General features: G+C 44.2%; 2 protein-coding genes across 2 annotated transcripts; both read left to right on the plus strand.

Moving 5' to 3' along the window:
- The first annotated feature begins 8,949 nt into the window (after positions 1 to 8,949).
- On the plus strand, positions 8,950 to 12,217 carry LOC127756895 (glutathione S-transferase). The gene is made up of 9 exons (XM_052282280.1): positions 8,950 to 9,224; positions 9,750 to 9,794; positions 10,193 to 10,278; positions 10,395 to 10,466; positions 10,719 to 10,772; positions 10,894 to 10,969; positions 11,288 to 11,349; positions 11,684 to 11,743; positions 11,841 to 12,217. Exons 1-9 carry the CDS (start codon positions 9,143 to 9,145, stop codon positions 11,940 to 11,942), a joined length of 639 nt encoding a protein of 212 aa, XP_052138240.1. The 5' UTR covers positions 8,950 to 9,142; the 3' UTR covers positions 11,943 to 12,217.
- Positions 12,218 to 14,819: 2,602 nt separating this feature from the next.
- Positions 14,820 to 21,702, plus strand: LOC127758006 (leucine-rich repeat receptor protein kinase HPCA1-like). Its single transcript, XM_052283604.1, has 19 exons — positions 14,820 to 15,083; positions 15,171 to 15,291; positions 15,375 to 15,446; positions 15,570 to 15,644; positions 15,722 to 15,793; positions 16,548 to 16,709; positions 16,802 to 16,876; positions 16,966 to 17,037; positions 17,124 to 17,198; positions 17,283 to 17,351; positions 17,465 to 17,539; positions 17,667 to 17,738; positions 18,093 to 18,227; positions 18,304 to 18,794; positions 19,187 to 19,348; positions 19,441 to 19,580; positions 19,674 to 19,893; positions 20,279 to 20,514; positions 20,900 to 21,702. Exons 1-19 carry the CDS (start codon positions 14,996 to 14,998, stop codon positions 21,389 to 21,391), a joined length of 2,904 nt encoding a protein of 967 aa, XP_052139564.1. The 5' UTR covers positions 14,820 to 14,995; the 3' UTR covers positions 21,392 to 21,702.
- The last annotated feature ends 1,349 nt before the right edge of the window (positions 21,703 to 23,051 follow it).

Genomic DNA, 23,051 nt, shown 5'->3' on the forward strand with positions numbered 1-23,051 from the left:
GGTTGAGGTTGTGCGTTCGTTCAATGCCCCCATTCTCCTTTAAAGCATGCATAGATAGATCTTTCTGCGTATTTCATAATATTTGCCTTTTTAATGCTAATTGAACTATTTCTTTGTAATGAAGGTATTGATTATGAGTACAGGGCTGTGACACAGGGTGATCCAGGTCAGTAATATAAATCTTCTGTGTCACAATGTTCAGCTCATTGGCTCTGTGAATATGGTATGTGATAGCAAGGAAATGGTAATTATTATCATAAATGATATATAGATTGATAGTTCATTAATGTCAGAAATATATGTTACCTAGTAATATTTCTAAGTGTCTCACTAATTCACCACCTAAAAACTATTTAAAAATTTCAAACAAAATGAAATGTGAGACTCTGTATTGTTGCTCATACATTACTTTGACCGTTCTCAATGTTACCATGCTGTAGATTATGGGAAGATCAATCCAATTAAGTATGTGCCAGCATTAGTAGATGGGGATTTCACTGTTTCTGATTCTCTAGCAATCATATTGGTATGTTGTGGTTTTTCAGGACATAGTTAATCTTTTTTTTAATTCATATCTCTAACATTAGTGACTACAAGTCTTGCTTTCTGTTGAGCAGTATCTTGAAGACAAATATCCCCAGCATCCTCTTTTACCTCAAGATCTAAAAAAGAAAGCTCTTAACATGCAGGTAAACATTTTACCAAGAGTTTTGAGCGAATATATTTTTCATGTTATATTTTGCACTGAATATTACGAATATAAAGGGGGTAAAGGACCCACTGAATATTACGAATATAAAGGGGGTAAAGGACCAATTCTACGATACAGTTATGTTTAGAGACTGGAAGTGGTTGTTTACTCGTTTTAATATATGCTTTTATCTGTAATCCTGAGCACTATATTTTGTATAAATAATGCATGCTATTTTGTTTGCTGCAGATTGCAAATATTGTGTGTTCAAGCATCCAACCTCTTCAATGCTATGCTGTAATTGTGGGTTGACCTGCAACTGGCTGTTTTGCTGAATTGTCTTGTCATCTTTTTCAGTATTAGTGCAATGATTTATGTGCAAATTTATTTGTGCTACACCTATGTAGGCTTTAGCTGATGGCAAAATGAGCGCCAACGAGAGCCTTCTGATAGTTCAGCATTACACCAACAAGGGATTTAGAGGTGTGAGTTCTCACACTCTATTATAGATGTTCTCCATCACTTCCTATTGTTTTCATCCTCAAGTACACATATCTTGACACTGCCTGAAGCCTAGTGCCTGAATAAAGTATAACGATGACATTCCTTGTGCATAATATAGTAATATTGTTTGTCTCTTTTGCTATATTTTCTGCTCTTGATGCCTTACTTATTACTCGCTGATTGTTATGCTGGTCCACTCTTACTCTTCACTTGATTTGCATCAGCAATTGAAAAACTTCTGGAAGGATGTGACAGTAAATATGCTACTGGAGATAAAGTCCAATTGGTATGTGTTTTTAACTGAAGATTTTTTTTTCTGGATGGATAATACTTGTTTTGTCTTGGCAATTTACTTCATAAACAGAGTGCATCATTGTAATTAATATTAGGATCACCATTTGCATATGTTTTTTCGTCCATACAGTATTAAACTACTCATCACATCTATTCCCATCAAGCTCCCGCTACACTCGATACAGCTAATATCACTGCACTCTTTACTGAAAATTATCGTCTTTGATGCTTAAACTACTGCAATATACACTGGAAGTTATTGTCTACTCTTTTCCTGTGTACAGGCGGATGTGTTTCTAGCGCCCCAGATTCACGCAGGAATAACACGTTTCCAAATTGATATGGTAGGGAACTTCTTATATGCTGTCCTTCATTTTAAAATCTGATGGATAAGTCTTTGTGGTCCTTGTTTGTGATTCTTTCTTTTGCTTTTGGGTAGTTTCACCTTTTCACCTTTTCAGGACAGCATCTACTCCTTTAGCATATTTTCAGTTGCTAGGACAGCTGCGGTTAGTAGGACAGCAGCGGTTAGCATCTCCTTTATGCCCCCCTTTATGCTTTATTCAGTTGGGATGCCCTCTAGGACAGCATCCCTTTCAAAATTCGAATTTTAGACTAGAAGAGTGCAGCAATAGGCTTGCAGCCAGCTATGGCTATATATATGTATCCAACCTTCCTCGGGAAGGTATGGCTTTGTGTTTGTGAATGAGAGAAAACCAGAAAATTGCCCCATCTCTTGTGCCATCCTCTTCTCAATGAGAGTAACCATTGAGGTTCTAACATCTGGTATCAGAGCCACACTTTCCTGTAGGCTAAACATCTCCTGTTCCACCCCTTCCCAAGCTCGGTTGAGCTCTCAGCCAACAGCAGCAGCAGCAGCACCGGCTGCTCCTTCCCCTCTCCCTTCCCCCTCTCCACGCAGCAGCCTCCCGGAGGCACGCCATGTCCGACGTTCGGTCTCGGCGTTCGGTCGCCTCGAGCACTCGGCGTCAGCAGGACGCCGAGCTCGCCGCAGCAGAAGAGCGCAGGCGAGCAACGGCTCAGACCGCTGCAGCAGCAGCGAGGGCGGCCAGACTGGCGGCAGCGGAGTTGGCAGCAGCCAGGGCGGAGGCGGAAGCAGAGGCGGCGGAAGATGCGGCACGTGCGGCGGAGGTAGAGGTTGAGACCTTGCGCAGCAGCATCAACGGCTCCATCGCCGGCGACATCACCGCCGACAGGGAGCTTGAGGAGCTGGCAAGAGGAAGGGCGCGGGAGCGGGCAGAGCGGTGGGCAGCAGCCCACCCCCACGGCGGCGGCGGCGGTCCAAGGGACCGCGCACCCGCCAACGGGAACCTAGACGGGCGCTGGCGTGCCGGCGGCAGCCCGGAGCCCGCGCGCGGCCCTCGTAGGCAGCACGGCTCTCCCTCCCCTGACCGGCGGCATGGTCACCACGGCGTCCAGACGGTGGTCAGGGACTTTGGTCCCGGCGGTGGGTGGCCTACCCTCACCAAAACCAACTACATCGAGTGGGCCGCGGTGATGAGGGTGAGGCTCCAGGTGCGGCACATGTGGGAGGCAGTCCGGTACAGCGACGTCGACTACGATGAGGATCGGCGGGCACTGGATGCCCTCATCGCTGCAGTCCCGCCCGAGATGCAGTTCTCGCTTTCCCAGAAGCGGACTGCCAAGGAGGCCTGGGACGCCATCGCTGCGGCACGCATCGGCAGTGACCGCGCCCGCAAGTCCACACTGTAGGCACTCCGCAAGGAGTGGGAGAACCTGGCCTTCAAGCCGGGTGAGGATGTTGATGACTTTGCCCTCCGTCTCAACACTCTTTTGCAGAAGATGGTGCAGTACGGCGACGACACCTACGACGAGGAGAGAGCTGTCGAGAAGCTCTTTCGCTGCGTCCCAGAGAAGTACAGGCAGATCGCTCGCTCGATCGAGTCTCTGCTGGACCTCTCCACGATGTCGATAGAGGAGGCGTTAGGTCGCCTCAAGGTCGTCGATGGTGATGAGCCACAGCCTCTCTCGGGGCCTATCACCATCGGCGGGAAGCTCCATCTCACTCGAGAACAGTGGGAGGCTTCTCAGAGCGACGGGAGGAAGGGGGAGTCTTCTCCCTCGACAGGCGGCCGCAAGCCGCGCAAGGGGCGCGGAGGTGTCCAGTTGCGGTGGGCGCGAAGACGCGCCGAGGGTGGTGCTCGCAGAGGCGCCCAAGGCGGCGCCGCCGGCAACCACAAGCCGGCACGAGACGACGCCTGCCGCAACTGTGGCAAGCTTGGCCATTGGGCCAAAGACTGTCGCCAGCCACGACGCGGCTAGGCCCACGTTGCACGGGTGGAGGAGGAAGAACCGGCTCTGCTCCTGGCTCACGCAAGCATCGAGCGACCTCCAGCGGCACCGGCCGCAACGGCTTTTCTCCACCTCGATGAGCCGAAGGTACTCGTCTCCCTCTGCAACGACTCCAGCAACGACAAGGCTGATGGGTGGTACCTCGACACCGGCGCCACCCATCACATGACCGGCCGACGGGAGTTCTTCACCGAGTTCGACTCCAGCGTCCGAGGCTCTGTCAAGTTTGGGGACGCCTCCGGCGTGGAGATCAAGGGCGTTGGCTCCGTCACCTTCACTGCCAAGTCCGGTGAGCACAGGCTGCTCACCGGAGTCTACTACATCCCCGCGTTGAGGAATTCTATCATCAGCGTGGGACAGCTGGATGAGAACGGCTCACGCGTGTTGGTCGAGGACGGACTCATGAGGATTTGGGATCGCCGTCGTCGCCTTCTTGCCAAGGTAACCAGAGGCACTAATCGACTCTACATCCTCAGCGCGCAGGTCGCACAACCAGTTTGCCTCGCTGCTCGTCGGGACGACGAGGCGTGGCAGTGGCACGAGCGCTTCGGGCACCTCCACTTCGAGGCCCTGAAGCAGCTCAGTGCCAAGGAGATGGTGCGAGGCATGCCGTGCCTTGACCACGTGGAGCAGCTCTGCGACGTCTGCGTGGTGACGAAGCAGCGGCGGCTCCCCTTTCCCCAACAGACGAGCTTCCGAGCCAAGGAACGGCTCGAGCTCGTGCACGGGGACTTGTGTGGCCCAGTGACACCGGCCACACCAGGAGGACGACGTTACTTCCTGCTGCTCGTCGACGACCTCTCCCGCTACATGTGGGTGATGGTCCTCGGCAACAAGGGAGAGGCTGCGGACGCCATCAGGCACGCGCAGGCTGCTGCAGAGGCGGAGTGTGGCCGCAAGCTGCGCGTGCTGCGCACCGACAACGGCGGCGAATTCACGGCGGCTGAATTCGCGTCGTACTGCGCTGATGAGGGCATTCAGCGCCACTACACCGCGCCGTACAGCCCGCAGCAGAACGGCGTCGTCGAGCGGCGCAACCAGATGGTTGTGGGGATGGCTCGGGCTCTCCTCAAGCAGAGGGGGATGCCGGCCATCTTCTGGGGAGAGGCGGTGGTGACGGCCGTCTACATCCTCAACCGCTCGCCTACCAAGGCTCTCAATGGCAGGACACCGTACGAGGCTTGGCATGGGCGCAAGCCGGCGGTCTCCCACCTACGGGCCTTCGGCTGCCTCGCGTTCGCCAAGGAGCTTGGACACATCGGCAAGCTCGATGACAGGAGCACCCCAGGGGTGTTCATCGGCTACGCGGAGGGCTCGAAGGCCTACCGGATTCTCGACCCGGAGACACAGCGTGTGCGCACGGCGCGCGACGTAGTGTTCGACGAAGGGCGAGGGTGGGTATGGGACAAGGCGATGGACGATGGTTCGACTCCGACGTACGACGACTTCACCATCGAGTACGTCCACTTCGAGGGAGCTGGGGGAGTAGGCAGCTCTTCTTCACCGAGCGTGTCTACCCCAGTCCCCGAGCCTCCACCGACTTCGACACCAACACATCCTCGGACCACGACTTCGACTACGACGAGCTCTTCGCCGACACCGCCCCAGCCGGTGACCCCACGCGCTCCAGCACCAACAGCCACTCCTCCGGGCACGTCTACTCCAACGCCAGCTCGTGTTGAGCGCAGCCCGGTGGAGTTCGCTACTCCGCTCTCCCACGACGGGGAGCGCATCGACGCGTACCACGACGGCGAGCAGCTACGGTACCGTACGATGGAAGATCTTCTCGGCGACCAGCCGGTGCCGGGACAGGTGCCTCGCGACCTGGAGGCGCAGTTGCACCTTGCGTGCGACGACGGTGAGCCTCGGTCTTTCGCAGAGGCCGAGAAACACGCGGCATGGCGTGCCGCGATGCAGTCGGAGATGGACGCGGTTCAGGAGAACCGCACCTGGGAGCTTGCTGACCTCCCTCGTGGTCACCGCGCGATTACCCTTAAGTGGGTGTTCAAGCTGAAGAGGGATGAAGCCGGAGCCATCGTCAAGCACAAGGCTCGCTTGGTGGCACGCGGTTTCGTGCAGCAGGAGGGGATCGACTACGATGATGCCTTCGCTCCCGTGGCACGGATGGAGTCTGTGCGACTCCTCCTTGCGCTGGCTGCTCAGGAAGGCTGGGGTGTCCATCACATGGATGTCAAGTCGGCGTTTCTGAACGGCGACTTGAAGGAGGAGGTCTATGTGCACCAGCCTCCGGGATTCGTGCTCCCCGGCAAGGAGGGCAAGGTGCTACGCCTGCACAAGGCCCTCTACGGCTTGCGGCAGGCACCGAGGGCGTGGAATGCCAAGTTGGATTCCACGCTCAAGGGGATGGGCTTCGAGCAAAGCCCGCACGAGGCGGCCATCTACCGGCGGGGCAATGGAGGAAATGCCCTGCTGGTAGGTGTCTACGTCGACGACTTGGTGATCACCGGCACCAAGGATGCGGAGGTGGCGGCGTTCAAGGAGGAGATGAAGGCCACCTTCCAGATGAGTGATCTGGGGCCTCTCTCCTTCTACCTGGGGATCGAAGTGCACCAGGACGACTCCGGGATCACGCTTCGACAGACCGCCTACGCCAAGCGCGTCGTTGAGCTAGCTGGGCTCACCGATTGCAACCCAGCTCTCACTCCGATGGAGGAGAGACTGAAGCTGAGCCGCGATAGCACGACGGAGGAGGTGGATGCTACACAGTACCGGCGCCTTGTGGGGAGTCTTCGCTACCTCACCCACACACGGCCGGACTTGGCCTTCTCCGTCGGCTACGTCAGTCGGTTCATGCAGCGACCGACGACGGAGCACCAGCAGGCTGTGAAGAGGATCATCCGCTACGTTGCGGGGACTCTCGACCACGGTCTCTACTACCCGAGGTGTCCTGGCAAGGCACACTTCGTCGGGTACAGCGACAGCGACCACGCCGGCGACATCGACACCAGCAAGAGCACGAGCGGGATTCTCTTCTTCCTCGGCGAGTGCCTCGTTAGCTGGCAGTCGATCAAGCAGCAGGTGGTGGCCCTGTCCAGCTGCGAGGCCGAGTACATGGCGGCATCCGCCGCTTCGACCCAGGCGCTCTGGCTTGCTCGACTGCTTGGTGATCTCCTCGGCAGAGACATTGGAGCGGTAGAGCTCAGGGTGGACAGCAAGTCCGCTCTGGCCCTGGCAAAGAACCCCGTTTTTCACGAACGGAGCAAGCACATCCGGGTGAGGTACCACTTCATCCGAAGCTACTTGGAGGAAGGGAGCATCAAGGCGAGCTACATCAACACCAAGGACCAGCTTGCGGACTTGCTCACCAAGCCTCTTGGGAGAATCAAGTTCCTCGAGCTCTGCTCCAGGATTGGGATGGCCCAACTTCCCCACAAGACGACGCACAAGACTTAGGGGGAGAATGATGGATAAGTCTTTGTGGTCCTTGTTTGTGATTCTTTCTTTTGCTTTTGGGTAGTTTCACCTTTTCACCTTTTCAGGACAGCATCTACTCCTTTAGCATATTTTCAGTTGCTAGGACAGCTGCGGTTAGTAGGACAGCAGCGGTTAGCATCTCCTTTATGCCCCCCTTTATGCTTTATTCAGTTGGGATGCCCTCTAGGACAGCATCCCTTTCAAAATTCGAATTTTAGACTAGAAGAGTGCAGCAATAGGCTTGCAGCCAGCTATGGCTATATATATGTATCCAACCTTCCTCGGGAAGGTATGGCTTTGTGTTTGTGAATGAGAGAAAACCAGAAAATTGCCCCATCTCTTGTGCCATCCTCTTCTCAATGAGAGTAACCATTGAGGTTCTAACAAAATCATTGTCAGTCTTGAGAAAACCTTTTAGATTACCTGCTCAGAAACTAATGATGGCAATTATTATTTTTAATTATCAGTCAAAATACCCAATTCTGGCAAGATTTTACAAGGCCTATATGGAACTTCCAGCATTTCAAGCTGCGGTCCCTGAAAACCAACCAGATGCACCTTCATCCTGATAATTGAAGGGCGCTGCTCCATCAAGATGCCTGCGGTAATTAAAGTATATGATTTTTTTAGTCATACATGCAGATTAATAGGGCTGCTGGTTTTTCCAGTATCTATAGAAGCAATATCACCCCAATTTCAGAAAATCTATATTACCAATTTCGGCCTTTTTTTTCTTTTTTTATTCTTTTGTAGTTGAAGTCTGCAAGGCTCCATGAAGTATACACACGACATCATGCATTTCAAGTTGTACATTCTCAAAACCAACCAGATGCACCTCTATCCCCAATAGTCAGGATTCCAAGCGAGCCGTATACATTGATATTCATGTATCTTTTAGTTAAAAAAATTGGATGATTTGTTCAATGTATCCTCTAGTCTCCAGTGCCATACATGTAATTTCAGTGTAAAATGTTCAGTGTAAACAAGATGTTGGGACATGAATTACCTGTGACCCACAACATTATCCATCCAGTACTCCAGTACCTAGGGATATGATATTGTTGTATATGTAAGTGAATAAATGCCACGTTTAGTTCTCTAAAAAAAAATGCCCTGTCTGAACTTCAGATGCAGTATGTGATTAGTCCACTGATGATGCACATATACGTATGCACTGACATAAGCAGAATTGAATGTTGGTACACATGTAAACACCTCAACTATTCCTGAATAAACTTTCTCATACTGACCTGAAGTGCTAAATGAGCAACATTTTTATAAGCAGTAGATTAAAAAAAAAGTTGCTCTGATTAAAGAAAGTGTGAAAGGTATCATAGTTTTTGTCTTGTCTGTTTCCTCTACAATCGGTCCAAGGTAACTGTCGACTACTCCCTACACCTCCTCTCCTGATTTCTGGATATCTTGTAGGCCCCACCGAGCTGATATCATGAGGTGTTAAGACCTGGCCAGTATTTTCAGAGATATCTTTTTGCAGTATGGTCCTTTTGTAAAACTTATTTACAAATATATCCTCCGTAAAACTTATTCCAGAAATAGAGGTTGGTGCTAGACCTGGGTTCCATTGAGACAACAAGTTTCGCCGAGGACACTATTTTGTGAAATGAATTTTGAAAAAGGACCATATTGCAAACATTACTGGTATCTTCTCCTGTCCCTTCTCTTCATCTCTTTGCTCACACCTGCTATCCAAACAGTAGAGACTACTCATCGAAGTCAACTTATTCCTATATACATCATCCTCAATTTTCTCTCTTTCATAATTCATCTCCACATTCTTCATTCTCCATTAATTTCACGGTTTCACCTCGATATCTCATCATCTGTTTTAAGTTACTAGCTGAGGAGGAGGAGCAGGTGCCAGCAATGGCGTCGTCAAAGCCAATCCTGTACGGTGCCTGGATCAGCTCCTGCTCTCACCGAATCCGGATCGTTCTCAACCTCAAAGGTAAGCATTTCTTGAGCAATTGGAGCGAGCTTGCTTGATTCTTTGGCTTCACTGAGCTTCAACAAATTAGTTGTGGTTTAGTCAACACTCTTACTGCTTTAGCTAAGAGGGTCAGGGAAGATGTGGCCTCTTCATGATGTATATACTCTTAAGCTTTGCAACAGTCAGGTCTAGAGTTATCTATTTGCTGGGCCAATACTGAGAACTCCATCTGTTAGAGGTGGCTCAGGAACAGTTGTGTAAAAGTAACTCTAAAGAAGAAACAAAAGATCAGATATGCACTTGATTAATTGATTTCCTTTAGTTTGATGCTCCTAACAGTCTGGTGCTGCAAAAAAATTGTCAATAGAACCTGATGATATGCTGACTTGTCAATTGACAACTAACAGATTCACAGTTAAAATTTGATTACTATTGATAAACGCACAAACTTGGAGCATACTTTTCTATCAGATGATATGCATTGTAAGTTCTTATAGTTAGATAAGCTAAAAATAAAATAAATCATTTTTGTCTGTGCTGAAGGTGTGGATTATGAGTACAAGTCAGTCAATCCTCGAACAGATCCAGGTAACCAAAGAGTCACACACATTTCATGTTTTACACTATGTGCTTCATTTCTGCTTTTAGAATTCATGACATACAAGGAAGGGTGACCATGGTCTGAGTTAATCCAATGGATGAAAATATGATGCCATTAGAACTAGATGTGATTGAGGATGAGGATACTTATTGCCTCAGTATTCAATAGGATTCTCTTGTCACTTAGAATTCCTTGCTGACTGCATACAGACAATTAATTTCCTTGACATTGGAATTGCAGTATGCTTGATGAATTCAATGTGTTCTCTTTGATAATGAACGATGAAATGCTTTCACTGTCATTGCTTCATCATAGTATCTTTAATGTTCACAAGCTACTATTGCATTATTTAACAACTACATATTATTGTGATTTCCATTTGTAGACTATGAGAAAATCAATCCAATTAAGTACATACCAGCATTAGTAGATGGAGACCTAGTTGTTTCTGACTCTCTCGCCATTGCATTGGTGAGTATAGCTAGCACTTCAGTTTTTATTTTTCTCTCATGGATTTATTTCTCCAATACACAAATGTATATGTTAGTCATTAACAAACTTTATTGTTTTTTTTTTATAAAAAACAGTATCTTGAAGATAAATACCCTCAACATGCTCTCCTACCTAAGGATCTCAAAAAGAAAGCTCTTAATCTTCAGGTATATGTCAGATGCCAAAGTCTCTGTATCTTGCGCTACTACCAAATTATCGGTCCATATTTCTCCTGTCCTATGGCACAAAAACGGTTTGCTGAACTGAATAAAAAGGTCTTTGAACTTTCAGTGTTTTGTTTGCACAAATACTGTCCATAAGCTGTATATTTTCATGTGAATATGCAAAAAATAATTGACACATCCAGCACACTTTTATCTGCACCCCATTTGAATATGTGTATTCCTTCTTTGTTACAGATCGCAAACATAGTTTGTTCAAGCATCCAACCTCTCCAAGGTTATGCTGTAATTGTAAGTTTTTTGTCTTTTTGCCAACATCTAGTTACCACTGCGAAGTTTTTGTCATTGTAACTAATTTCTGTATTAGTGCAATGGTGTTTGTGGAATATTAATTTATGGGACCAATTTACAGGGTTTGCATGAGGGTAAGCTAAGCCCCGATGAGAGTCTTCAGATAGTTCAGCATTATATTGATAAGGGCTTCAAAGGTTTGTTATTTTCCATCTGGTTTGGAAATATAATATCTTCTTCTACCTTCAGTGCTAAAATAAATGCGAAACATATTTCTTTGTTCTATATTGCATTTACATTTCTGGATATCCTTGTCAAAAGTGTTGTGGAAGTGTGTGAATTTATAAGACATTCATGTTGTTGTTGTAATACCTTCTGCATTGTTGGAAAATGAATGTAAATCAGTTGACAACCTCCATTACTTTAAATTTACAAGAGATCAGAAACTATTTGAATTTGTCCTTTTTGGTGATACTTACAGTTCCACGTTGGCTTGCCCTTATTCTTTGTTTCAGCAATCGAAAAGCTTTTAGAAGGATCCAACTTTAAATATGCTACTGGGGACGAAGTTCAATTGGTTTGTATTCCTAACCAATTCTTCTTTATTGATACATCTCTTCCCTTTATCTATCACTCTGAAATGAGATTCAATCATTTTAGGAAAAAAAAACTTCAAAAGGTCATGTTTTTGGAAAAAAAAAAACTTGCAATCTGCATATCAGAAAACCATATATACAGTTTTGTCCAACAAAATTTTGTACTTCAGTTGGCTTACACATTCCGTAATCAACCTAGTGAATATGGCATCTCATTAATATTTATTCTTATTAGTATTTGAAGATAGGGTTAATATTCATGTTTCTTCTGCAATGAACTTTTAATTAATATGATCTTCTATGTTTTGCATACAGGGGGATGTGTTTCTAGCACCACAGATCCATGCTGGCATAAATCGCTTCCAAATTGATATCGTACGCAACTTTCCTCTGCTATTGGCTCTACATATAACGAGCGTTCCCATCCTAATTGATTCAGAAATATCAGCAATAAAATTTTGTTTTCTTGCAGACAAAGTACCCAATTTTGGCAAGACTCCATGACACATACATGGAAATTCCTGCATTTCAGGCAGCACTTCCAAAGAATCAGCCAGATGCACCTTCATGCTAAAATCAAGATTGCAATCGAGCTGCCATATCCAAAGGTGCAAGACCTGCTTGCCCTTGTATAAGAGGGTCAGTGTTTGAGAATGTGGCTCTCCACCAACCATGTCATATTGTCATTTTGCATGAATGTCTAAGTTTGTTAGTTCTAAAAATAGCAGAAATGTGTTAACAGATGTTTTGAATGTATGTAACTGTGGTTCCACAAATCAAATATAAGCAGCTCAACTCAAGTGCTCAGTCACACTTTGGTAATAAATACGGAATTTGTCATCAAATGAATGAGTACATGTCTACATCTAATCAGCATTGCAGGTAGACTACGGTTTGCGGTTTTCAGGCCACAAATTAAAAGATTTAAAAACCAAAAATTATTCTTTAAATTATAAATTTCCCTATAAAAATATTGTTTTAATTTCTACGAATAGTTTCAGATAGAAGTAGGACATTCATAATTAGAGTCCCCTAAATATAATTTTCTAATTGAAAGTTCAAACCCTGATTGGATCATTTGTTCAGATTATGTAACAAATCCAAAAAAACAAATATAAATTCATCTGAATGCAATGTATAATTTGATTTAAAATATTGCACTCCTAACCAACATAAATAACAAAAAAAAACAAAAATATTGCAAGGATTGATAATAAATATTCAAAATAATAGTACTTTATAAGGAAGCATTGATGGTGTGTTGGTGGTGAAGTCGTGGGTGCATGACTCTACTCATTAGGGTTCAAATCCTAGCACCTACAAATATTATGCACACGTTAGTGAGCTTTCAATAGGAATTTAGTGAGATAAGAGATATGCCGCTGGTTTCCATATCTTTGAGTGCGTGAGAGGGGGTGTATTTGCGGGTTTGCAAGTGGTGTTTGCCTGTGTGTCTACCGGGTAATCACAAAAAAATGCTATTACGCTTTGGATATCTTGTAGAAAATTTCTGTTATATGATGATTTTGCAAAACTTTTTTTTTTGCAAATGGATCCTCAGCGAAAATTATTTTAGAAATAGACCAATGTTGTTAAGTAAGTTTTGCAAAAGGACCATATGGCAATGGCAAAAAGTACAGGTATCTTGTGCTGTCGGCTTGTCTCGTTTGCTGACACCCACTTGTCAAAGGGCAGAGACTTCAAACGGCATATTCATGATATCCAAATACAGCATCCACAAATTTCTGTTTGTTCTTCTTCTCCTCATTCTTCACTCTAAAATTTCACCTGCACCTTCTACAATATCTCATCATCTGTTACAAGTGATCAGAAGGAGCAATGGCATCGTTGAAGCCAATCAATATTGCCGTTTAAGCAGTCTAAACATTCCCAGAGATTTACAGAACATAGGAAAGTTAGAAGGATATCGATAACAAATGTCCAAAACATCATTCCACAAATTCCTTGACAGATACTACTGGATTACATTTCTTTTCTTTGAGAAGGGAAGCAAGAAAGGATCATACTTTGTTTATACATTATATTCTAGGATTCAACTAGATAATGACCTCCACATACTTTAATCAATCCACCGCAGTCACACATGACCTGTTGCAGGACTCCAAAATCAACTATTGGAGCGATTTGTCTCAACTGGCATGGTGGGCATGACAGATCTTGTTGAATTCCATTTCAGCACAATATACTACCATTAATATATTATGTTTGCAATCACCATGCTGATGTTGGAATCAGGTTGAATTTCAATGAGCTATATTGAAGAAATTTGAACTGGAAAAATGCCAAATTGAAGAATATTTGGCTATCTATATCACTGGAAGCCTTCTCACTACTTGGTGGAATATTTGGCTAGAGAGGAATAGAAGAATCTTCCAAAATCTTGAGGCTTCGGAGTTAAGAGTAGCTCATCTAATAAAAGAAGATATAGATATTAGAGCTCTCGCTTTTAAACCGCCTTGACCAAAGATCTCTAGGCCGTTTTTCTGTATTTTCAAGTTGTTTTAAGCTCTGTCTTTCGCTGTCAACTTTGTAAAACTTGTTTTCACCCCCTTCTATGGCATTCCGGCAGATCTCCTGCCGTCGGTTACCTCAAAAAAAAAAGCCAAATTGAAGATAGACTCAGTTAATATCGTACTAACCACTAGTATAAATGTGATACGAAATTGGTTGGATGGTTTTATCGGATACGATTCAGTCGAAATATAAGTTCATGCATCCACAAGTACAAGTGCTTCTGAAAACTTAGCTATTGCTTTCTCTTATTTCCTTCTCTTCTCCCCACTTGCAACTGCTAACACACATGCCAATCCTTATGATTGAATGCATAGACCCATTCAATTAAGGTCGTGCCAACTTGTTTTCAACTATAAATTGCACAAGTATAAATGCTTGACAATTGCTTATAGCTACTAATTAAGAACTAGGACCATTAGGAGGGATATTTCTTGCAATTGTCTGTAGCAGGTTGAGCTCATGTTGGCGATAAACAACTGAAAAAATGGTCGCACAAAAGAATAAAAGAAAAACAATTAGATATTTAGATGTGGAGCAATTACACATCATCCATATTTTTTCCCTCAATTTTATACTACTCACCGTACTTCCTTGTACCTGCAATTCAATTCCTTCTTGTTTGGGTCAAAGACTCGCATGCACATGCTCTTCAACCTTTTCTCATTCAGAAACTATCTTATCAGCTTAAGTGATTGCGATGTGTTACCAAAACCATTTAACTCGAATGGATAAAATTTATGTGATACCAACATCATCAAATTAAATGTATAACAGTTTAGAAATTTATCATGTCGTTTTCCGGACACAAATTGCAGACCGTTGACTCCATCTGGGTCTTCTCCCCCATTTCTTGTACAGTTTTTCTACACCCAGTGGTACGCAGGTTACTTATTGGATCAATCATGCATATCAATGTGTTGACCAGTTCTTGATGGATATACAATTGTGTCATCTCCTACCTTACATTAACAACTAATCTAGCCTGTTGCAGTTCAATCAGAGCTTCTGACCTTGCAAAAGGATGAGCTGCTAAAAGCATTTCAGTGGCAGCTCAAGAGAGAGAAGAGAGAGAGAGAGAGAAACTTCCCAAACATGGGGGTTTCTCCATGGAATATCATCTTCTTGTTGATTGTTCTTGTGCAAGTTTTTGTCGCTTCGGCCGATACGAACGCACAAGACAGTAAGTATAGTTTCAGTTCTTCAAAAGTATCTGTTACTACAGTGCTAATTTTGCTCACTTTGCTGTTCATCTTGTCTATGGCTGCAGCTTCTGGACTCAATGGGATTGCAGGTAGCTGGGGAAACAAACCATCGAATTGGGCTGGCAACGATCCATGTGGAGACAAATGGATTGGGATAATTTGCACCGGGAACCGGGTCACATCCATGTTGGTATCAGCATCAGAAATTTGTATATGCCCATGGATATCACTTCTCATTGTGTTTTTCCTTCTTTGATGGTGTTTTACAGAAGACTGTCAAGTTTCGGACTGTTCGGGACGCTTTCCGGGGACATTCAGTCCTTAACAGAATTGCAGTACCTGTATGTATCTTCTTCTCTCTGTAGTTTGAGCACTTTGGATTGCAAATCGAGCGTATACATGTACAATAGTTGGAAATTTGGAAATTTATGCAAACTTCTGAAACGCTTCTGTTCTTGTTGCAGGGACTTATCCTACAACAAGAACTTGAATGGCCCCCTTCCTTCAACCATTGGAACCTTGAGCAAGCTCCAAAACTTGTGAGACTAGTTAAACTTTGGAGAATTTCAGTGCATGGATTCTTGTTTGACTTGTGTCCTCTCTCATTTCTCTGCAGAATTCTTGTCGGCTGCGGCTTTACAGGTGAAATACCAAAGGAGATAGGCCAGCTCTCAAACCTGATATTTCTGTAAGAAACTGTTCAGACCTGATTGCTGATTCTTCACTATGTCCAAAATCTAAGGCCTACTATCTCATTTGCATGTCCTAAACTTTATCTTCTTGAACACAAGATGTTTTCCCTAAGTTTTGGATTGACCTTCCAACTGTCAAATACTATGGTTGGGTTTTTAGACTTTTGCAATTTATGTTATACTCACTCCTAATCGAGTGGTGTCCTTCCATTTACCAATAGCTGAATTGGTCAGCGTTTTGTCATGCATGCTTATAATCTTGTAGTAAGAATTTAAGAACTTGGTCTGAACATTCAGAAAGAGAAGGGTGATGCAGTTAAACCTATTTCGTTTGGGACAATTCAAGTATATTCGTTATGGAGAATGAACAAAAAAATGTTATCTTGTTTCATTAGTAGATAATATTGAATTCTCAGGTCTGGTGTCCTTCATTTCAATAACACAAAGGATTAATGGCTCAAGGTTTTTAAAATATTGCAAACATGGTCTAGTTATGCACTTGATATGTTTGCAGAAATTCCTTAATGAAATCTGCAGCATTTATATGTTACTTCGCAACTTAACAAGTAGCAACTTTATTCTTTGTTCTTTTTTTTCTCAAACACACAGGAGATCTACGCATCATTATATTGTTCTGTGTTATTGTATAATCCTTTGACATTGTAATTGCTTCTCGTAATATTTCTACACATAATTTCAGTATAATGCTCCTGATAAAAATGGATTGCTAATTGTATTTCATTCCTGCAGATCATTGAACTCCAACAAGTTCACTGGTAGCATACCGCCATCGCTTGGCGGCCTCTCAAAGCTATATTGGTTTGATCTGGCTGACAATCAGCTCACTGGAGGACTTCCAATATCCAATGCGACAAGTCCTGGTCTGGATAATCTCACAAGTACTAAGCACTTGTAAGTACATTACTATTTTTTTTATTGATGTCATAAGATTTTTGATCTTCTGGTCTGTTGTCTGATGAATATGTATACACATTTTGTCGCAGCCATTTTGGGATAAACCAGCTCTCTGGCAGCATACCTAGCCAGATTTTCAACTCAAATATGAAGCTGATACATCTGTATGACTAACCAAATTATTCACCCTCATAAATTGTGTTAAATTGAAGCTCAGATCTGAGATTGATTTCTTACATCTGTAATTATCCAGGCTTCTTGACAACAACAAATTCTCCGGTAGCATCCCCTCTACTCTCGGCCTTCTTAAAACGCTGGAAGTCCTGTAAGTACAAATGCATATTATGGATGAGAAAATAAAGTTCAGAGATTGATACTACTGCCTTTTGTCATGAAATTCAATTGATGTAGGCGTTTCGACAACAATCCACAATTGACTGGGCCAGTTCCTACCAACCTTAAAAATCTAACCAGCCTTGCAGAATTGTGAGTTTACTATGAGTGTCTGATTTTGTTAATTGTCAATTATTCAATATTAATATCTTAATATATGTTTTCATTTGACACTAGCCATCTAGCAAACTGCAATCTTACTGGTCCACTGCCAGACCTAACAGGAATGACCTCACTCAGCTTTGTGTAAGTGATGATTCACTCAACCCTTCCAATGTGAAAACCAAAATTGATTTGCAATTATCGTACTGTGCGACTTTCTGGATGGTTTCAAATACTACCTTGCAACTTTGTTACAGGGACATGAGCAACAATAGCTTCAGTCCATCTGATGTGCCCACCTGGTTCACCGCTTCGCTATCACTGACTTCACTGTAATTATCCTCTCTGCTCAGCCATGCTAATCATCATAAACATTTTATCTAAATCTCTCTTCTCTGCTATTTCATGGTTTTTTTTTCATCAAGGTTTTCTCTTTTTTCTGATTTTGAATGGCTCTAGGTACCTAGAAAATCTTCGCATCGGTGGGGAGGTACCGCAAGGTCTCTTCAGTCTTCCCTCAATTCAGACATTGTGAGTAGCCATTGCTTGCTAGTTTAGAACACAACGTTACTGTCCATTTGAGCTAAACTGGTAGATATAAATACTCCTCCCGGTTTTAAATATATGACGTCATCGACTTTTGAACATACATTTGACCATTCGTCTTATTAAATTTTTTTGTGCAAACATAAAAAATATAAATCATGCTTAAAGAACCTCTGATCATAAATCAAGTCACAACACAATAAATGATAACTGCAGAATTCTTTTTGAATAAGACGAAGAGTCAAATGTATCTTAAAAAGTCAACAGCGATATATATTAAAACCGGTGGGAGTAGTATAATTCAAATTCAGTTCTGTGATTACTTCAAGACAACTGCAGGAGGCTTCGGGGCAACCATCTGAATGGCACCCTAAGTATATTAGACTTCAGCAGCCAACTCCAGCTAGTCGATTTGCGGGACAATGATATCACAACAGTTACTAGTGCAGGAATGACATACAAGAAGACACTCATGTAAGAAACATAACATTTTTTACCTTTGTCAGAATTCAGATTTTCAGAGTCCTGGCTGATTCACCTCTCTTCACAGGCTCTCAGGAAATCCATATTGCAACCAAGGGAACGACGACGCGCACTGCAAAGCCTCCGGACAATCGAACCCGGCATTGCCACCATACAAGACTACCTCCAACTGCCCTGCCCTGCCTCCCCAATGCCTCTCAACCCAACAGCTGAGCCCAAACTGCATTTGCTCTGTGCCATACAGAGGCACGCTCTTCTTCAGATCTCCAGGTTTTTCAGACCTGGGCAATAGCTCATACTTCATTCAGCTGGAGGGGACAATGAAAACCAAGTTCTTGAGCCTCAGTCTCCCGGTTGATTCGATCGCGATCCACGACCCATTCGTCGATGCCAACAACAACTTGGAGATGAGCTTGGAGGTGTACCCCAGTGGCAAGGATCAGTTTAGTGAGCAAGACATTTCTGGCATTGGCTTCATCCTGAGTAACCAGACATATAAGCCTCCTTCTAACTTTGGCCCATACTATTTCCTTGGACAGACCTACTCCTTTGCTAATGGTAAGACCATACTCCCTCCGGTTTTTAATAGATGGAATCGTTAACTTTTTGACATATGTTTGACTATTCATCTTATTAAAAAAATTGTGCAAATATCCGAAAATGTAAGTCATGTTTTAAAGTAATTTAGTGATAAACCCAAGTCACAATCAAATAAACAGTAATTTCTTTCAATAAGACGACAGGCCAAATATGTATCAAAAAGTCAATGGCGTCAAATAGTAATTATGTAATTTCTTTGACACGCATTTGACCATTCATACTTTAGATGGTATCTCCTGCTGTGGTTACAGAGACTCAACAAATGCTCATTTTCTAGATAATGGAAGCTTTTATTGAACTCAGTCAACAAATGCTCATGTATGTGCTGAATCATTGTTTCATGAATTCAGGGGCGTTGCAAACTTCAAAATCGAACACGAACCACATCCCGCTTATCGTCGGTGCTTCGGTTGGAGGTGCAGCTGTAATTGCAGCATTGCTTGCACTCATAATTTGCATTGCTAGAAGGAAGAGAAGTCCAAAGCAGACTGAAGATAGGAGCCAGTCTTATGGTTAGCACTGTTCACATCTAATTCAGTTTAACAACATCTCATTGCTTCATACTTTCTTCTGAATGTGGCATCACAACTGCAATCATCTTCAGTTTCCTGGGACATCAAGAGCACCAGCACTAGCACTGCCCCGCAGGTGCGAGGCGCGAGGATGTTCTCCTTCGACGAGCTGAAGAAGGTCACCAACAACTTCTCGGAGGCCAATGACATCGGCACCGGAGGCTACGGGAAGGTGAAGAAGCCATTGCTGATCACTTCTGATGCATTCTGTCCTCCATTGACATGTTCAGAACTTTGAAATGTTCAGAGGTGTTGATCACTGCAGGTTTACAGGGGAACACTTCCTACTGGGCAGCTGGTTGCCGTGAAGAGATCCCAGCAAGGCTCCCTGCAGGGCAACCTCGAGTTCAGGACTGAGATCGAGCTCCTGTCCAGGGTTCATCACAAGAATGTCGTCAGCCTCGTTGGATTCTGCTTCGACCAGGGTGAGCAGATGCTCGTCTACGAGTATGTCCCCAATGGCACCCTCAAGGAGAGCCTCACAGGTGAAACTACTACTTATTGTTATTAATTTTTAAAGATGAATGCGAAAATGTCGACAGATTTTATAGCGGTCTCTATTAGTAGTAGAAATTAGAAGTGATAGCTCTGATACTGATAGTCTCCATGGTTTGAAATTTCGGACCCTACTGGCAAGCACAAATCTCCCCCGAAATTTTTTGAATTTTCCAAATATTTGGGAATTTGGTCAATTTTGTTTAAATTCAATCGAAATATGTTAAAATTTCAAATAATTTCGGTAAATAACACCAAAATTCATGATTTTTTTCGAAATTCCGGCAACAATTGAAATTTTGGAAATTTCAGTGGTTATTGAAAGTGCAAACACTGATTGTCTCTCATGGTGGTGCCATCGGAAACTTTGTTCAGGGAAATCTGGTGTGAGGCTGGACTGGAAGCGGCGGCTCCGGGTTGTCCTCGGTGCGGCGAAGGGTATCGCCTACCTGCATGAGCTCGCCGACCCTCCGATCATCCACCGTGACATCAAGTCGAGCAATGTTCTCCTGGATGAGCGGCTCAATGCCAAGGTCTCTGACTTCGGCCTGTCCAAGCTTCTCGGCGAGGACGGTCGTGGTCAGATCACCACCCAAGTCAAGGGCACAATGGTAAGTAGCACAATATTTCATAACGACCAATAAATTCACCTAAAATCCTATAGTATTTATCACCGATAGTTTCACCTAAAAGCTTAAAACTTCTTTTTTCCAACCAAAGTGTTCACCAAAAAGCTTGAATTATTCAGTCTCTGACCAATTAGTTCACCTAAAAGCTTAAGCAATTTTTATATAATGATTTTAAGGTTCTTGAGAGGTACCATGTTTTAGTGTAAAATTTTGTATATCTTTTTGGACTTCTTAAACATCCGACCATTGAGTCAACCCAAGAACTTGAGTTGTATTCTGTTCGACCAACCAGTTGACCCAAAAGCTTAAGCTATCCATGTTTTTTCATCGTGCCATTTGTTTGACACGTGTGGATGTGGCGTGGCAGGGGTACCTGGACCCGGAGTACTACATGACGCAGCAGCTGACGGACCGGAGCGACGTGTACAGCTTCGGCGTCCTGCTGCTGGAGGTGATCACGGCGAGGAAGCCGCTGGAGCGCGGGCGCTACGTGGTCCGGGAGGTCAAGGAGGCGGTGGACCGCCGCAAGGACATGTACGGCCTCCACGAGCTCCTCGACCCCGCGCTGGGTGCCTCCTCGGCGCTCGCCGGCCTCGAGCCGTACGTCGACCTCGCCCTCCGCTGCGTCGAGGAGTCCGGCGCCGACCGCCCCTCCATGGGCGAGGCCGTCGCCGAGATCGAGCGGATCGCCAAGGTGGCCGGCGCTGGGGGTGCGGCCGCCGCCGAGTCGGCGGCGTCGGACTCCATGAGCTACGCCGCTAGCCGGACGCCGCGCCACCCCTATGGCGGCGGCGGCGGCGACAGCGCGTCGGAGTATAGCGGCGGCGGGCTGCCGTCGATGAGGGTGGAGCCCAAGTGAAGATGGTGGATTTGTTTCCAACGTTTTGTGTACAGCTTGATGATTTAGAGTATGTACGATTTCATTTGTGTAAATTTTGGTCGTCTATGCATGCTAAGTTTGGATTTTTGAATTTGAATGTTTGATGATGGCTAATTGAGAATTTGGGGTCGTTGTCAATCGAACTATACCCAAAAAAAAAAAAAAACCAGTTTTCTTTTCAGCTTGTGTTTCATGTGTATTAGTACTCATTTGGATAAGTACATCTCTGTATTATGCTAACAATCTATTTAAGTAACCGAGAAGAAAAAGGATAGGGTATTTTGCTGAAATGTTTCGCAGTTAAAGATGTAGTACAATCTCCATCTGCCTAGTGTTATTTTACATGTTTTAATTATATTAAACACCTTACATTCATTACCTTGCTTGCCTTAATTACATATGCAAGTGTAAAAAAAAAAGTATTTGTTCCATGCCAATGTGCTTTCATAAATTTAACATTGATGGTTGGCACATATTCTGGTTTACTACCAATTGTTCTCACTAGAAACTTTCAGTTAGTTTTTGTATATAGATGAAAAAATAATTCCCGCGCATTTTTCCATAAACAGCATTCCACAATTTGTACCTGGTCTTGGTGCCACAGCAAATTTGCTGTGATCAAATTCATGGTGATTGGGGAAATTATATCATCTGATGCACTTTGTCAGCTGGCACCAGCCATGTTACCGTGATCACAGGTTGGAAGACTAGTAGTAGTGATATGTACTGTTCTGTAGTTCTGTACAAAATGAATTGGGGACCAATGCACAATAGTCGGTGCTGCTTGCTGACCTGTCCACTGTGAGAAAAAAATGTAGAACATGTGAACCTCCATTGGTGATTTCTGGAGCATAATTCTGAAGATTTGAGGCCAATGCCTGATAAATCTCTGGTTACTGTTTTTCCTGTGAATGTGAAAAACTGTACAATCTGTGAACTATAATTGACGGTGAATTATAATTCTGCAGGGTAGGGGCCTACTCCTATGCCTGTTAATATCTGCTGCATGTTGACCATCTGTAAAATCTGTGAACTTCCATTGATGATTTCTGAATTGTAATTCTGCACAGTTGCAGTGCTGTCAATGCACAGTGGGGTTACCATATTTAATTAGCATTTCTGATGCTCAAGATATCATCAGCTTGGACTTGGTCGCAGAAACATTTAGCCAAGGCATTTTCCTATGGCTAGATCTCATATATTTTCTGATGTTTCAGTCATGTATCGAGAACCGACCGTCTAGATTGAGCTCAGCAGAGAACATTTGTGACTTGAAATTGTGTAAATGTTCATTGCAGCAAAACAGGGATGGAAATTTCGGGAATTTCGCCCCCTCCGGCAAGCAAATATTTCGAGTGAAAATTTCCCTTTTTTCAAATAATTATGAATTTGGTCATAATTTATTCAAATTCAGTAAAAACGTGTTAAAATTTCAAAAAATTTGTTCAGAATATCCGAAATTTCGGACCCCACCGAAATCTTCTTGCTTTCCGATAGGGAAAACCCTGCAGCAAAGCATAGTCAAGTTAGTCGATGTAAATGTTGTTTGATCTAAAATTTTCAACGCTAACTCTTAAAAAATATACTATATCTGAAATGGGCCTATCTGAAGTTGCAACATTTAAGTCATTAGCAGTAA

The sequence above is a fragment of the Oryza glaberrima genome, chromosome 12 (assembly GCF_000147395.1).
Source record: "Oryza glaberrima chromosome 12, OglaRS2, whole genome shotgun sequence".
NCBI lineage: Eukaryota > Viridiplantae > Streptophyta > Magnoliopsida > Poales > Poaceae > Oryza > Oryza glaberrima.

Excerpts from the sequence above, each read along its gene's own strand:
- LOC127758006 (XM_052283604.1), top strand. The coding sequence starts at position 14,996 with ATGGGGGTTTCTCCATGGAATATCATCTTCTTGTTGATTGTTCTTGTG. Across the intron at positions 15,794-16,547 it reads CTCTCAAACCTGATATTTCT|ATCATTGAACTCCAACAAGT; the intron begins GTAAGAAACTGT and ends TCATTCCTGCAG. Across the intron at positions 17,739-18,092 it reads CTTCCCTCAATTCAGACATT|GAGGCTTCGGGGCAACCATC; the intron begins GTGAGTAGCCAT and ends AGACAACTGCAG.
- LOC127756895 (XM_052282280.1), top strand. The coding sequence starts at position 9,143 with ATGGCGTCGTCAAAGCCAATCCTGTACGGTGCCTGGATCAGCTCCTGC. Across the intron at positions 10,467-10,718 it reads AGAAAGCTCTTAATCTTCAG|ATCGCAAACATAGTTTGTTC; the intron begins GTATATGTCAGA and ends TCTTTGTTACAG. Across the intron at positions 11,350-11,683 it reads CTGGGGACGAAGTTCAATTG|GGGGATGTGTTTCTAGCACC; the intron begins GTTTGTATTCCT and ends TTTTGCATACAG.